This window comes from Nicotiana sylvestris, chromosome 9 (assembly GCF_000393655.2).
Source record: "Nicotiana sylvestris chromosome 9, ASM39365v2, whole genome shotgun sequence".
Lineage (NCBI taxonomy): Eukaryota > Viridiplantae > Streptophyta > Magnoliopsida > Solanales > Solanaceae > Nicotiana > Nicotiana sylvestris.
The window spans coordinates 154,413,476-154,429,060 of NC_091065.1; the positions used below are offsets into that span (position 1 = coordinate 154,413,476).

The 15,585-nt window shown below is 39.5% G+C and overlaps 1 protein-coding gene across 1 annotated transcript; it reads left to right on the forward strand.

Moving 5' to 3' along the window:
* Nucleotides 1-12,965: 12,965 nt before the first annotated feature.
* On the forward strand, nt 12,966-15,033 carry LOC138878451 (uncharacterized). The gene is made up of 5 exons (XM_070158129.1): nt 12,966-13,319; nt 13,439-13,525; nt 13,718-13,947; nt 14,321-14,441; nt 14,641-15,033. The coding sequence occupies exons 1-5, from the start codon at nt 12,966-12,968 to the stop codon at nt 15,031-15,033; spliced, it is 1,185 nt and encodes a 394-aa protein (XP_070014230.1).
* Nucleotides 15,034-15,585: the final 552 nt, after the last annotated feature.

Below are 15,585 nucleotides of genomic sequence, written 5' to 3' on the forward strand. Positions count from 1 at the left end.
CAAAATAGTCGAAATGGCAAATGCCCAAGGGCAAGAAATAAGAACAACTACTACCTGTCCGCATGGGCATAGAAGATTTAAAGGCAGGCAAGCTCGAGTCAAGACCTGACTCGGAGACTGGGCCTAAATATCTAGGCAAAACACGGAGGCCCCGATGCCTACTCTCGTCAATGATCACACTTAAAAGCTTCCAGGCCTGACCGATAAATTCCGGACCTACAAGGATCCCGCCAAACTCCGAAACTAGCCCCACTGGTCAAAAGCAATATAAAAAGAGATGCAGAAGAAATAAAGCTTCAAGTCTCCTCTTATCTTACATACGCAAAAAAGGGGGCACTCCCCATCTACAAACATGCTCTACAAATATCAAATACAAAGCGGGAAAACGGAAAAATCTATATTCCGCTCCAAAGGGCTACAAGTTGCCGGATTCGCTTTCACGTCGTTAGCAAGAAGTGACCGCACGTCATGCTCGTCCGCCTTTGCTCGAGCCAATTCCTCTAAGAGAACAAAGTCCCTTGCACCGATCTCCTCGAGTATCTCCCTTCGGGATCTGCGATGAACATATTCCTCGATACTTTTCTCCCGGTTGAGGGCTTACTTCAGCTCGGCTTGGGCATTAACAACATCCTTCATGCAAATCGCCATCTCCTAGATGCCTTGGTTTGGCTTAGTCTCGCTTCAGCCCGGGCATCAATTATCTCATCCCTGATCTTCAAGAGATCAGATTCAAGTTTCCCGATCATATCCGCTTGAACTTTGGCATTATCACGAGCCAAGCGGAGTTGGGCTTCGAAGGTAGGGACCTTGGTCGAGGCGCCTATCTCCTCTAAAGATTGAGCTTGCACTTGAGCCCTTAGCTCGCCACAAACAGTTGTGACGCGGCTGATGTCGCCCTTGAGGTACTCCAAGGCCTCCATCCTTTTCTGCAACTAATATAACAAAAAGGGGGTTAACCTTAAGGTCCAAAGGGAGCAAAGCACGAGCTGAAAAAAGTTACCTACTCCATCAAATAGCTCTCGTAATTCGAGCTCCGGTACGCCTCATATCGCTAATACAACACCTCAACCTCCTTCTCCTTGCTAAGGAGCAAAGGGACTCACACTCGTCCAGAATTTTATGAAGCCTGGCCCCTTGACGGAGCGACTTAGACATAAGCCTATCACAAGCCTGCATAAGGAAAGCTCAATAGGGGGAGGAGGACGCGAAACATAGGAAAAATGCTCCTAAACTCACCACGGAGTGAAGCCGACAGACTTCCTCAAAGTCAGAACACACCCCTGATGATCCTGCCTCTTCGGCCCCAGAAGAATCGACCTCGGGAAAAGCATATTCACTCGGAGGAACCACCGCTCGGGGATCAGATACTTTGGGAGCAGCAGACTCGGACGATGCCCTCTCTTCGAAGACACGGGCCCGGTCGACGCCACTAAAAGCTCAACCACACTGCGGGTGCTAATCCCGTTTATCACCACCGTCCCTCAGCTCGGAGGCTGACGCCTCTTCCTCCCCTTCGGAAAAGCACTGCATCATCCCGAAGAACTGCCCGATACTTGCGAATAGCAAAGCCAATACAAAATAAAGGAGGGAAATTTTACTTCAAATATACGAAGGCCAAGGCAAAGGCAGCGTGCGCGCATACCTTGGTATTTCGCTCCCCATCTGGCATGAAATACAGCTCGGCAATGACGCTCATCGCAGGTCGAATGGGTCACCAACCTCCAGACCCAGTCGGGCAGGTCAAGGACTTCGCCCGGCGTCCATGAAGTTGCTGTAACAAGGGAGAAAACACTATTATTCAACTAATTTTTGCTATAGGCAAAATCTGAAAAAGCACCAGACGCTCCGCTCACGTGCATAATTCCACCCTTTGGGAAATGGCAAAAGCTCCACGGGGATAATGTTGACCGTCCGGACCCGGATAAACCAACCGGCCCACTCTCGATCCCCGTCCTCTTCATCGTTAACTACAAAGGGCGTGGACGAATGGTATCTCAGGGTTAACAGGCCCTGGTGATGAAAGGGCCGGTATAGCCTGACGAGGTGGTTAAGCGTAAATTCAAGCCCAGCCTTCTCCACAAAGAACCTCATCATCAGCACCACCCGCCAAAACAACGAATGTATCTACGCCAACGTAACCCGATACTTCAAGCAAAAATCAAGCACAACCCTATCAAGGGGACCAAATGCTAAATGATATAGGTATACACTGAAGAATCCATCAGTAGAGTCCGTAATACTCTCATCCGGTGGAAGCACCTGCAGCGCTATCCCCTCGCTCCATCCACAGTATTTTCTCACCATCTCCAGATGTTACCCTCTTATCAAAGACACCATCTTCAAAGTGAACTCCCACGGTTCCCGAGCGCCTGGAGCAACACTCCCCACTCCCTTCCGGGCCGGCCCCGAAGTGGTTGCCATGACTCTGGTAAAATTGGCAGATCAGAGCAAGGGCGTGCGCAGCGCCTGAAGAAATGAAGAACCTTATGCCAAAGCGGAAGGGCAACTACCTAAAAATAGTGAGGTCTTGCAAAGAAGCCGAAGCCGCCCTACATATATGTGAGAAGAAGTGACAACTCGCCTACCCGGAGTGAGCCCTGGGAAACCTACAGCCTCGATACAGATCGACGGGGTGATACCCGATCCCGAAAGCATCCTTCGACGAGAAGCCAAGACTCGAGGAATCATCCGTATTAACTCCAATCTCGAGGCAGCACTCTACCCCTAGGATCCCCGCCAAAAAGAAGTCAGACTTCGGGAAGCTTTCAATGCCATCACTCGATGCGAGGCAGTACCTGATCTCATGGTTCCCTTTCTAAAAAGAGGAATAAGCATAGGAAGCTCCGATCACGAAGGCTTGAGGTAGCGCCCGAGTACAGGAAACTCCTCAGCGGAAGTCTAAGACGAATATCTGCACCAAGATCAAAAGGGACCCCCAAGTACCCAAAGCTGACCTTCAGTTAGGACAATGTCCTCGAAGGCCCCAAAATTTGGCGTATTATCTCCATACAACTTGAAAGGTCCCGACAGTCCGAGCCTATCAGATCAATTCAGGATTGGTCCGAGGTAAGACGATGGGTTCAGAAGGGAGCCATGTCGATCGGCAGAGGATCGGAAAGAACGCTCACGCTCAAGTTAAATTTCAGCGGTCAACAATAAAGGAAGACATTTAAATAGCCTTGAAGGGCACGGGAACATGCAATTACAAAGCAAGAATCGAAAGCAGAAGTCAATGAAGTATATTCATATTCATAAAAATCCATGTATAACAGCCCTCGAGGGGTCCTTACATACAATTACAAAAGTCTATAGAGATCTACAGGAGGAACGGAAGGATGTACATGTGATGAAACCCGAGGGCCCGATCCACCCTCGAAGATCCATCTCCGGTATCAGCATCCTTGAGCGCCGCCCCCTTGAGCATGCATCCTCGAGGGTGATTCCTTCGACCGCCAACTCCTCTAGGTTCCCAGCTCAATCCCCCAAGGGATTCCCACCGGATAAGAGTAAGAAGAGGAAATGCGGGACGCAGAGGAGGCAGAGAAAAGAGACATGACCCGCCGAAGCCAAAGATTGAAGATTCGGCGGGCCTTAGACTCAACGACCGGTAGTGCCACTTTATCCCTTGGGAAAGAAAAAACCCTAGGGATGAAGTGCCACACCAGGCCTAGGTAGGAGAGTGAGCAGCGGTGCATAATCCGAACGATTGTCTACATAAGGGGGAAACCGATTCCCCATCCGTCATCACCTCGGGCCGACAGCAGCAGCAAAGGCCAGCATATCGACGACCACAACAATAACGGGACCGCACGATTATGCTCGACAAAGGGAAGTCCCGGCAAAGGTCCACGACACGATCTCAGGAAGCTCCGCCAAGCGGGCTTGAGGCCATGATCCCCAAGCATGATGTTTAAAGATAGAAGAAGATGATAAGAAGGAACGGGAAAATAGTAGCAGGTCCCTCGGTTCGATTACTATCTCGTTTTAACTTGCATTTCATAATTATACTTCATATTATTAGCATCAACTGCTCTAACGACTAGCTCGGAAATAGATCACGTATTTTTAAAATCCCATTTACAAATTTAATTGTTGTTACCATTTTCACGGTAAACAGTCACATTCAAGGGAATGATTAATATTTATACAATATTCTCATCCTTCAGGGAACAAAACACATTTATACGAACGTGCATTAATCACACCAAATTATGTGATGGCTTAGAACCTCTTTTAAGATAATGCTACTTCTGGAGCAAATTGAGGCATGCATGTAATATAGAGAATATTTCTCTAGCTTATCTTCAAATACAACCATAGAAAGCCTAAATTATTGCTGGTGGTCGTAGGCGTATACCACTTCTAGTGGTTAACAAAATTTAGTTACAATGAGATATACGAAACATAACCACTTCTAGTGGTTGTATATTTCTTGCAAACTCTGTTGGAGTTTAAGTGGATCTAACAATGTTACCCACTATCTTTTATTAAAATAATCAAGGAGGAAAATAAGTACAAAAATAGTGATTGTATAAATATATGTAGCCCCCAACAGTTTGCCACATATCTAGTCTCGCGATCATATAATAGCTTAAGTAAAATCAATTTTTCTTTCCAATTTCACGTGACCGCATCCAAGTAAAATGGTATCTGCGTCATTAGTTGGCTAGAAAGACATGATTGACATACATGATAAACATATATTTAGAAAAAGAAAGTTCGTACCTTGGATACTTTCAAAGTATTTGCTCGAAATGGCAGAGTCTTGTGCTGATAACGTGTGTATGAAATAAAGACTGTAAAGTAAATAAATCGAGAACAAGTATAGAGAGATATTGATATATTATTCAACTTCAAACTGATGTACATAAAGAATTGGAAACTCCTCTATTTATAGAAGAAAGGAAGCAACTGCGAGGCTTTTCTTGAGCTGCTTGTAAGTTGTCTGCATGAGCTGCTTGCAACCTACCTATTTAATAAGAAGCTGCTGCAAATTATTTCATTGAGTTGCTTGCAACCTGCCTACATCAGCTGCTTGTAGATAAACTTCAACAGAGTACTAAATGGATATCCACAATATTATAGTTTCGTAACAAAAATTTATCTCTCGACTATATAAAATATTTTACTTTTACCGTCTGTCACATTAATAGGGACATTAAAATTTTTAGCACGATAGACATTCAAATTGACTTTAATAAATTTCATTATAAACGGGGTGAATTTCGGGTTTCAAAATATTTTGAAGAAAAAGAGAAAATTACACTAAGATCATTAGTACAAGATAATTTGCTAGCGATAATGGTATGTATGTCAAAGTATAGCTAATGGTAAAAATTAAGCTATGCTGTATCATTGAATGACATTTTTTATCGTATTCCGAAGAATATAATTTCATAGTTGAGAGTATACTTTTAAGTTTTTCTACGAAACAAATTTGTGTCAAACTATTATTGTTAGATTTTAAATTTGACTATAAAGTTGAAATGTGTCAACCGAGGAGGATAATATTTGATGAAAGTACAAGAGGGGAGGTGATTGTATATTTTTAAACTTATCTCTGTTAGTTGATTGGTTTTTCAATTAGTCGACTAGATGCAATAAACTAACAATTGTAATAACAGAATATAAGATATTGAAAGTAAATGCAGGAATCAAAGACACCGGAATTTTTATACTGGTTCGAATTCAATGTGAATCCTAGTCCAGTTCCCTTGGGTTGCAAGGGAGTTCTCTTTAGTAAATGCTTTTCTTCGAGTACAATGGAAATGACGTGATAGCTCAAGTTCCTATATCACTCGTCTCTTTTGATACAATGCCTCACTAGTGTTGTTCTCTCTTTCTTCTCTAACTTGTTACACAACAGGTCTTTAGAGAGCTACAATGCTTGTTTGCAGTAGAACAACGAGAGGGTGTTTGGTTCGATCAAAGTATGTTTGTCTAAGCCTTAAGGATGTGTATAAATACTTTGTAGGAGGCCGTTTGCTGAAGAGATTTGACAACCCAAGAGATTTGATCCTTTGAAAGATATTGATTCTTTCCAATCTTTCCAAGAATAATGTTATTTGTCGTTGCTCTTTCTTGATACGAGGGCATTGATAGCTTTACTTTTACAGATCTTGATGAGCGAGTTTTACTCCTTGATTGTTGGTCCTTCCGAAATTAGCAGTTTGTCGTTGCTCTTCTTCATTAATAGCTTTCCTTCTACAGGCTTTGATAGCGCGAGTTTTACTCCTTGGTTATTGCTCTTTCTAAAAGCAGCAGCTTGATTGATTATCTAGCAAGATCTTCGATTGCTTCTTTTCCATTTAAATCAATCTCTGATTGATTCTGAATCTCTAGATGGTTAATTGATTTCTTCCTCTTGATTCCTTCAATCTCGGATGCTTTCCTGCCTCTTGATTCCTTCAATCTTGGATGCTTCCTTGAGTTTTTGCACAAATATATTATTTGCATCATTAAGACCAGATCTAACATTTGATAGTATAGAAAGATCATGAATCTTTTTGTTAAAATAAACTTCTGAATTCTATGATTTCTTCAAAATGTTTAACATGAAGATGATAGATAATAAGTTATAAACGATTTTCATTTTTGTATTGCTATCTTGAACAAATAACACGGGGAAGTAGATAAAGTAGAAGAATCAAGAACTGAAGGTAAAAAATAAAGGTGTAAGTAAAATTACTAATTGTTTGTATATCATTTGATATGCTTACATTATCTTTCAAATTCAGCCATTTAAGATAACTGATAAATGATAAAAAGTGCATATTTTTGAGTAAATTTGTATATTAATTCTTGTGTGAGTCGTGGTAGATTACGTAGTTTTTGAAGTAAAATATGCTCATTATGTGTTTTTTATGTGTAAGAACGAGTTTGGATGATAAATGATCAAAAGATGACAATTTGACACAAAAAGGAGGAGATGGAAAGAATTGGGAGCTCGTCCAATCTCATGCGTGGCACGGAAACGAACACAAAAAAGGATAAAATTGAAGGCACAAAACAACAAAGTGAAGTGAAGGCACGGATCGCTTCGTGAACTGCAAAATTGCAAAAGCTGAGTCTGAGTCCATGGGCGCACGATGCGCGAAGGCAGACGTGGATTCTAGCTCTCTTATCCGAGATTGGATTGTATTGGATGACTCTCCACCCTACCCAAGTCATATAAATACACACTAAATATGATTTTTACGTAATTTTGGGGGAAGAGACACTACTTTAGGGTTACACAACACCTTTCGAGGCAAGAATACACTAGGAGCAAGGAGGAAGATTCAATCACGAGTTTTTCCTTTCTTCTTCCTGTTTTCTATTGTTGGTTATGAATTTTAGTATTTATTTTCGCATACTACTATGAATAGCTAGTTTATTATTTAGGGTTTTGATGGAACCTTTTGGAGGATGAATTCTTGTTAAGTTTAAATATAATTTAGCCTTTGAATTTCTTTACTTGTTCAACTACATGCTTATTTCTGCTGATTGAATGACCATCAATTGACTGTGCCTATTTATTATGTATTGCTGGGAAAATGGTACATATTTAAGTAGTTGTTGAACAACGTTACTCCTAATGTATATGAGGAATCAATACAGCAGGTGTAAAGGTGGGTTTAAGAATAACAAAGTCTTGACATGGTCATAGTGAGCGGTAAGATTGTGCCAGCTAACGTAGTTCAGGAGAATATGTCTAGTAAATTGTTATAGTTGCTCGGGAGAGAATTACGACACCTGAAGTGCTCATAATCAGTAGATAATAATTAGGCACAATTATAGGAGACGTACCGCGAAAGATTCTGACAATTGGGGAAATTATAACTCTAGACCTCCTTAATCTTGTCTCCAACCTTAGTGTTGTCAATTGATAATTTTACTACTTTTAGTATTTGTTAATTAATTAGTTTAAAATAAAATTGTAATCTTTATAACTAGAAAATTATTTACACTTGTAATTTTTACCAATAGTGAACAGTTGTAGCTAAGCTTTAGTTCTCTGTGGGATTCGACTCCAGACTTTTAGACCGGATTATATTTGCAGTGACCGCTTATCCTTTTTAGAACTAGAGTTGGGCGTGATCAAATTTTAGCGTCGTTGCCAGGGAACTAACGGTGTAGTTGTAGGTGTACATATTGGTAGGTTTCAAGTTTGAATTTTTATTTTATTTTCTACTATTTGATTTTTTTTTAATTTCTTACTTGTTGATTTGAAAAACATGGCATCTTGGAATTATGAGAGTTTTGATGTTGGTACTTCTACTTTTGATCCTCATTATGCATATTGTAGAGGAAACCATCCATGGCACAATTATCAAAATATTTATGAGAGCGAGTTATGTGCACCAACTCAATCTTATATGTGGAATGTGTGTGATATATGTGGTGGTCAAGATGGTCACTTTCATGGTTGTGCTTACATTTCTTATCCTCCCCCAACCCCTTACTATGATGGTTCAACTTTTTCTTGTGAGGTTAATAGGAATAAAGAACCCAGGAATGACAACCTAAAAGAGATCAAGGATATGCTAAGGTGCCTTGTGGAAAAAAATAATGAGACACAACTGCGAATACAAAGGCAAAATGCAACTATTTGCAACTTGGAGGCTCAAGTGAGTCAACTAGTTGAAACTTTTAATGCTTAACATGTTAATATTATGGATAGTAGCCAGGAGCTGTGTGCATTAGAGACAGAAATTAAGGTGCCAATGGAGGGGTCCAAAGTAGAACACCAACACTCTAACCAGCTAAAATTTAAAGATGTCGATATTGTAAAAGAGATACTAGAGTCAACCAAGGACATTGATGAGACATATTTAGTTGACTCTAGTGTCATTGGTGTTGAGGATGTTAACAATACCAAGGCTCATGTAGTTGAGCGCATTGGTCCACACTCCAAGTATTTTTTTCACATTGTGTTTGGATGATGATATGGAAATAGAGTCATCCGAGCTAATTGGGGAGTCAAGGAATGAGGAACAAGGTGCCTACATTCTGAAATTCTTCTTGCCAGAAAGTCAGGATTACATACCTCATGCAAAAGCTAAGAAAAGCAGAATGCTACATTATTTTCTTGGGGCAGTTAGATTTGTTCTACCACCCTTGGAGCATAACTGAAAACTTGAAGCAAAACTTGGGGTTCAATTCATAAGCTTGAGATAGAGGCAAAAAGTGATTCGCGTCGTGTCGCGACGTTAAATCAAGCGCTTGTTGGGAGGCAACCCAGCTTTACTGTTTTTTTTTTGTTTTTTTTTGTAGTGTTGCTTTTTTATTTTTTAAGAGCATGGGAAGCAAAGTCATTGGAAGAAAGCAAAGCAAGTGAGATGGTGAGAACTAAGTATGGGGTGCCCGCACAAAGAGTCAAGTGTGGGAGAAGTCTGAGTAACCCATGAGCTACTAATGCTTGGGCCTATGGCCTACCAGGGAGTTTCTTTTGCCCTCTTGTATTCATGGGTGTGCATTGGGGGCAATGCACAATTTAAAGTGTGGGTGAAGAGACTGTTTGGGTGGATTCCTATGCTAGTTTAGTTGTGTTATTTTGTATGTTTTAAAAAAAATAAAAAAAAAATTAGGTAGAAATAATCCTCTTGGTTTTTCTTATGACCACAGTTCTTTTCTAAGGGATGACTCTTTGAACCGAGTAGTAGTTTTTTTCAAACTAGAATTTTCAAAATGTTATGGACTTTTCCCAACGATAGACTTCTTAGACAGTTTTCTTGAGGGTTTAAAGTATAAAGAAACATACAAAAAAAATTCCTTTTTTTCAACTGATAATGGAATGAGAAGAACTTGAGTATCTATGCTTTTTGACATGTTTTATGTTGGGACTTAGAGCTGGAGCATTTGCACTGAGTACTTTCTTCCTTATTCTTGTGACTATATGCCTTGAGAGTATCTATTGACTCCTTTTATTTCCTAGAGTTTGGATTATATGATGACCGTGCTAGTTGCTTTAACTTGAGAGTCGGGTCTGAACCCTCCTGAATAAGTCATGTGCATTGTGTGAGGTGAGATATTTGGTTGTACTTTGTGTCGTCCCTTGGTAGTCTAGAACGTGCCCCGTGTATGACTTGAAGCGAAATAAGTAAGCTTTATGAGTCTAGAAAATGATATAGGTGTTTCTTTGATTAACTTCTGAGCTACTTGCCTACCAGTGATAAAAAATTATCATTTGTTAGCCCATTTGATCTTATAAACCTTTTCTTTGGTACCCATATTACAAGACGAATCTCTTTTGTTCTTAATTAAATCTTGTTGAACCTTTACCTCCGAAAGCACTTAAGTCACTAGAAGAGAAGGAAAAGAGATTGGGTAATTTTTGAGTGGAGACATAGAAAGGCCAAAAGGTGCATGTGTGTATTAAGAGAGCCACTAGCTGGAAATATTGATTTATGGATGGTGTTGAAAAGATTTTGGAAAAAAGAAAGAAAGAAAATACAAAATAAAAAGTCTCTCCAATTCACTTTCGTATGTGCTAGTGTTTGTGTAGATATGCTTAAAGTCAATGGGCTACGTTATGTACGGTTTCGTAGCGATATGTTGAGTGATCATGAAGAGGATATGCTTAAAAGTTAAAGTGTATTGTATTAAAAGTACTTAGGAGGATTAGTCACTATTACCCATATCTATCCTACCCGTCCCATAGCCTACATTACAACCCATGGAGACCTAATTGATCCTAAACTTTTCGATCTTAAATTAGTAGAAACTTATATTACAGGCAAGCCTATGATACGAGCTTTGAGGGCACATGAGTTTCTTTGTGAGTATGAGTGAATTCTTTCATTATGTGAGTTCTTAAATTATACTTGAATTCATATTTGAGTATGAAAACTGATTACCCTCTTTATTTTGTTGGTGAGGGCACATGCTTTACAACAAATCGGTAAGGAACTCGTATCTTTAGTTTGCACAAGAAGCAAGTCATAAAGAGGAATGTAGTGGAGTTAATTTTTGAGGCTAGGATGTTAGAAGAGTCACACGAGTATTTTAAATAGTCTTGGCACTGGTCTAAAAATGAGGAGAGTATGAAGAGTCCTTATATCGGGTTCTAAGCATTGATATAAACCATTATCATTGGTCGGATGCTTGAGTATGTTTTGAAAAGTGTACTTGTTGTCGTGCTTAATTTTAGGTTGCTTGAGGACAAACAAGAGTTTAAGTGTTGGGTGGTGATAAATGATGAAAAGTGCATATTTTTTAGTATATATGCATATTAATTCTTATGTGAGTTGCGGTAGATTACATAATTTTTTAAGTAAAATATGCTCATTACGTGTTTTTTATGTGTATGAATGAGTTTGGACGATAAATGATCAAAAGATGACAATTTGACACAAAAAGTAAGAGATGGAAAGAATTGGAAGCTCGTCTAATCTCGTGTGTGGCCCGAAAACGGACGCGAAAAAGGAGAAAATTGAAGGCATAAAACAACGAAGTGAAGTGAAAGCACGGATTGCTTTGCAAACTGAAAAATTGCAAAAGCTGAGTCCTCGTCCATAGTCGCGTTACACGCGAAGGCAGACGCGGAAGGTACTCAGGTTTTCAGGGGGAACTTCAATTACAAGTTTGTCATCATCAAAAAGGGGAAAATTGATATGTTATATGTTATGTTATGTTTTGATGATCTAACAAACTGAATTATAAGAACTAGACGGGGAACCTGTTCCACATCTTCAAAGTGTTTAAGATCAATAAGTCTCAAGTCTGGGACATGTTCCAACTCTCAAAGTCAAAGAAACAATAGAGGGAACAGATGGTCATCAGTTCCCTTGCTGACTGTACCAGTCAACTCCCCACAATGGTAAAGTCGTTGTAACTGTTCCTATGCACACACGCAATAGTGCAAACGGTGCATCAATCACTTTATAAGGAATGCCCTTGTACCAAATATTCTTGCATCATTCAAGTGATGTCACTTGTGTAATATTAACATGAAGCAAAGGGAAAACAACACACTTGCACATCCCAAAATTAATCAAGCTTTCTCTCAATTGTGTTGGTAACTTGCAAGTGACTTCCAGGGCTTCAAGAACAAAGAACATCATAACGAAGGACCAGTTTCCCACATCGATTCATTACATGTCCTTATCTATGTTGTACTTTTGTTAAAGTGATTTACTTGTAATTCCTACTTAGCTTAGCTAGAAGCATTGTATAGGAAACCTTTTATAAAATCATAAACCTTGTGTTTGTATCTTGGCTAGAGTTAGTCGATTTGTAAGATTTTTAATAGAGTTATTACAAATGGACTTGTAATAGAGTTATTACAAGAGAGCGAGGGATTAAGAGTTTAATTCCTAGGTTACAATAGTTTATAATCTGAAGTTTACTCAGTAGTGAAGTTGAAATCCTACGAGTGTAGGTCGTGGTTTTAATCCCGTGAGTTGGGAGTTTTCCATATAAAACTTTACTGTTTCATTTACTTATTGCTCTCTATGTGTGTACTGTGGGAACTAATAGAGAACCAGGTTCTCTATATAGTTTGGTGGACCCTTAGATTCTATCAATTGGTATCAGAGCAGGTTCTTTCTATCCGGCTAACACCTAGAAAGGATCCTTATGGCTGCTCCACCAAACTTTGAAGAAGGTCAATCTACCTGCAGACCACCAAGATTCAATGGCCAATACTATTGATAGTGGAGGACAAGGATGCATGATTTAATCATGGACCCTTCATTCCTATGAAGACCGTTGGCGAACAAACAGTGACAGTTCCCAATATAAGGAAGGAGTACAACGATGCTGACCGCAAAGCTATAGAGAAGAACTTTTGAGAAAAAAAATCTTCGTCTGTGGTATTAGACCAGATGAATACAACAGGATCTTTGCTTGTCAATCTGCCAAAGAAATCTGGAAAGCTCTCCAAACGACACATAGAGGAAAAACTCAAGTCAAGCAGTCAAAGATCGACACGCTCACCACTGAGTATGAACTCTTCAGGATGAAGGATGATGAGTCCATTCAGGATGAATGATGATGAGTCCATTCAGGATTTGCACACTCGATTCACCTCTATCATCAATAAACTTCACTCTCTGGGAGAAATCATTCCAAGGAACAAACTTGTCAGGAAAATACTTAGTGTATTACCTGGTTCTTGGGAAAGCAAGGTCAATGCTATCACAGAGGCAAAGGATTTGCAAAAGTTTACCATTGATGAACTCATTGGAAATCTGAAGACATGTGAAATGAATAAGAAAAAGGGCCATGAAAGAAGAGAACCCAAGAAGGAGAAGAACCTGGTCCTAAAGGCTAGCAATAATGACTCAAGTGGTGAAGATGCTGATATGACATATCTAACAAAAAGATTCCAAAAGATGGTGCACAAAAATGAAGGCATTCCAAAAAGGGGTCGCTCTAGCAGACCAAAAGGCTATGACTTATGTTATAAATGTGTAAGCCAGGACATTTCATCAAATATTGTCCTTTGCACAAGCAGGATCAATACAAGCATAACACTGACAAAGAAGCCAAGAGGAACCCGGTTCCTGACAGAAAATTCAAGAGAAAAGACATTACTGACAATGTTATAAAATAAGCTCTTGTTGTATGGGGAGATTCCTCCAATGAATCTGAAGTAGATGATGAACAAAGTGATATTTCTATGATGGTGGGTGAAATTGAAGCAGCTGAGTATGACTCTATCTTTGTCCTGATGGCAAAATCTGATGATGATGACGATGAGATAAACTTTCTGGACGTTCAATGAAATTTGAAGTATTACTCTCAAAAGAAGCTTATATCCTTGGAAAATGTTCTAACTGATGCATATCACAATCTCATCAATGATAAAAATGTTCTAACTGTGGAACTAGGAGAAGTAGAACATGAGATAGATGATCTAGTAGTTGTAGTGGTCGATTTAAAAGAGACTATTGAGATTTTAAAAAAGGAAAAAGATGTTTTAACTGAAAAAATTGCAAACGTAGAGTATGAGAGAGATGACCTGTTAGTAGTAGTTGTGGACCTAAAGAAAACATGAGGAATTAAAATGGGAAAGTAGGCATGGAAACACTCAAAAGGGAAAGAAAGTTGCAAGTGAGTCACACCTTAGGCTTGAAAAATGAGCTAAAATCAGTGAAATCTAGTCTGTGTACTGAACTTGAGAGAAACAGACAACTTCAGGAAGATCTAGGTAGAGTTAAGAATGACCTAGAAAAATCTCTTAAGTGGACCTGATCCTCTGATGCAATCACCGCTATGTACAAGAGAAATGGGGGAAATAGGTAGGGAATCGGGTTCCAAAAGAAAAAACTCCTTACAATCCTCATAGCAAGTATGTTACTGTCCCTGACAACTAACTTTGCACTCACTGTGATAGCATTGGGAATTTTAAAGAAACATGTAAAGCTATATTTCAGTCCCAACAGAAAAATAAAGTTTTTGCTAAAAAAGTAACTACTGCTAAAGAACTTGGTTTCTCAAGCATTTTAAAGAAACATGTAAAGCTATATTTCAGTCCCAACAGAAAAATAAAGTTTTTGCTGAAAAAGTAACTACTGCTAAAGAACCGGGTTTCTCAAATAAACAGTGTGTGATGCTTTCTTGGACAATAAGAGCTTTGATTCACCCTTTTCCTCATTATAAGGGACCCAAACTTGTTTGTATTCCTAAGTCTAATCCTTGATTTCCTTGTATCAGGGAGCAGTGAAAGGAAGTAGCCAAAGATGGAATATGGATAGTGGCTACTCTAAGTATGTGACTGGAAGCATTGATGATTTTCTTTCACTCAAAGCCCTGCAAGGAGGGAGTGTGTCCTTTGGCAATGACAAAAAGGTGTACATTCTGGGAGTAGGAAGAATTCGGAAGACACTCACTCACTTAATTGAAAATGTGTATTATGTGAACGGATTGAAATATAGCCTACTAAATGTCTCTCAAATCTGTGACAAAGGAAATAAAGTGGAATTTGTATCAAAAATCTGCACAGTCACAAATCTTGTGACTGGTGAAGTCGTCCTGATGGCAAAAAGATACAAAGACATTTATGTTGCTAATTTTGAGTCCTTGAACAATGGTATCTCACATGTCTGAGTGTTGTTGATGATGATGCTGAACTATAGCACAGAAGATTGGGGCATGCAAGTTTAAGTTTCTAAATAAATTGGTCAAGAAGTACTGGTTCGTGGGTTGCCTAAGTCAAGCTTCAAAAATCACAAGGTGTGTGATGCATGTGTTAAAGGGAAAACAAGTCAGGTGCTCCTTCAAACCCAAAAAGAAAGTTAGCACCTCAAGGCCACATGATCTCCTCCATATGGATCTGTGTGGACCTATGAGGGTGACAAATAGAGGAGGAAAGAAGTACATTTTTGTCATAGTGGACGACTATTCTAGTTTCACCTGGACTGTGTTTCTCAGATCTAAGGATGAGACATTTTCAGTGTTTGCTGCTTTTGAGAAGAAGATCCAAGTAAAGATGAGCCATAATGTTGTGAGTATAAGATCTGATCATGGCACAGAGTTCGACAATGCAAAGTTCGACGAATTCTATGCTGAAAATGGTATAAGTCATAATTTTTCAGCTCCATGAACACCCTAACAAATGGTGTTGTGAAGAGGAAAAATAGGACTCGTGAAGACATAGCA

Bases quoted from the DNA above. Each gene is read 5' to 3' on its own strand.
- LOC138878451 (XM_070158129.1), top strand. From the start codon at position 12,966: ATGAATGATGATGAGTCCATTCAGGATTTGCACACTCGATTCACCTCT. The intron at 13,320-13,438 runs GTGCACAAAAAT...TTGCACAAGCAG, and splicing joins CAAAAAGATTCCAAAAGATG to GATCAATACAAGCATAACAC. The intron at 13,948-14,320 runs GTTAGTAGTAGT...TCACTGTGATAG, and splicing joins GAGTATGAGAGAGATGACCT to CATTGGGAATTTTAAAGAAA.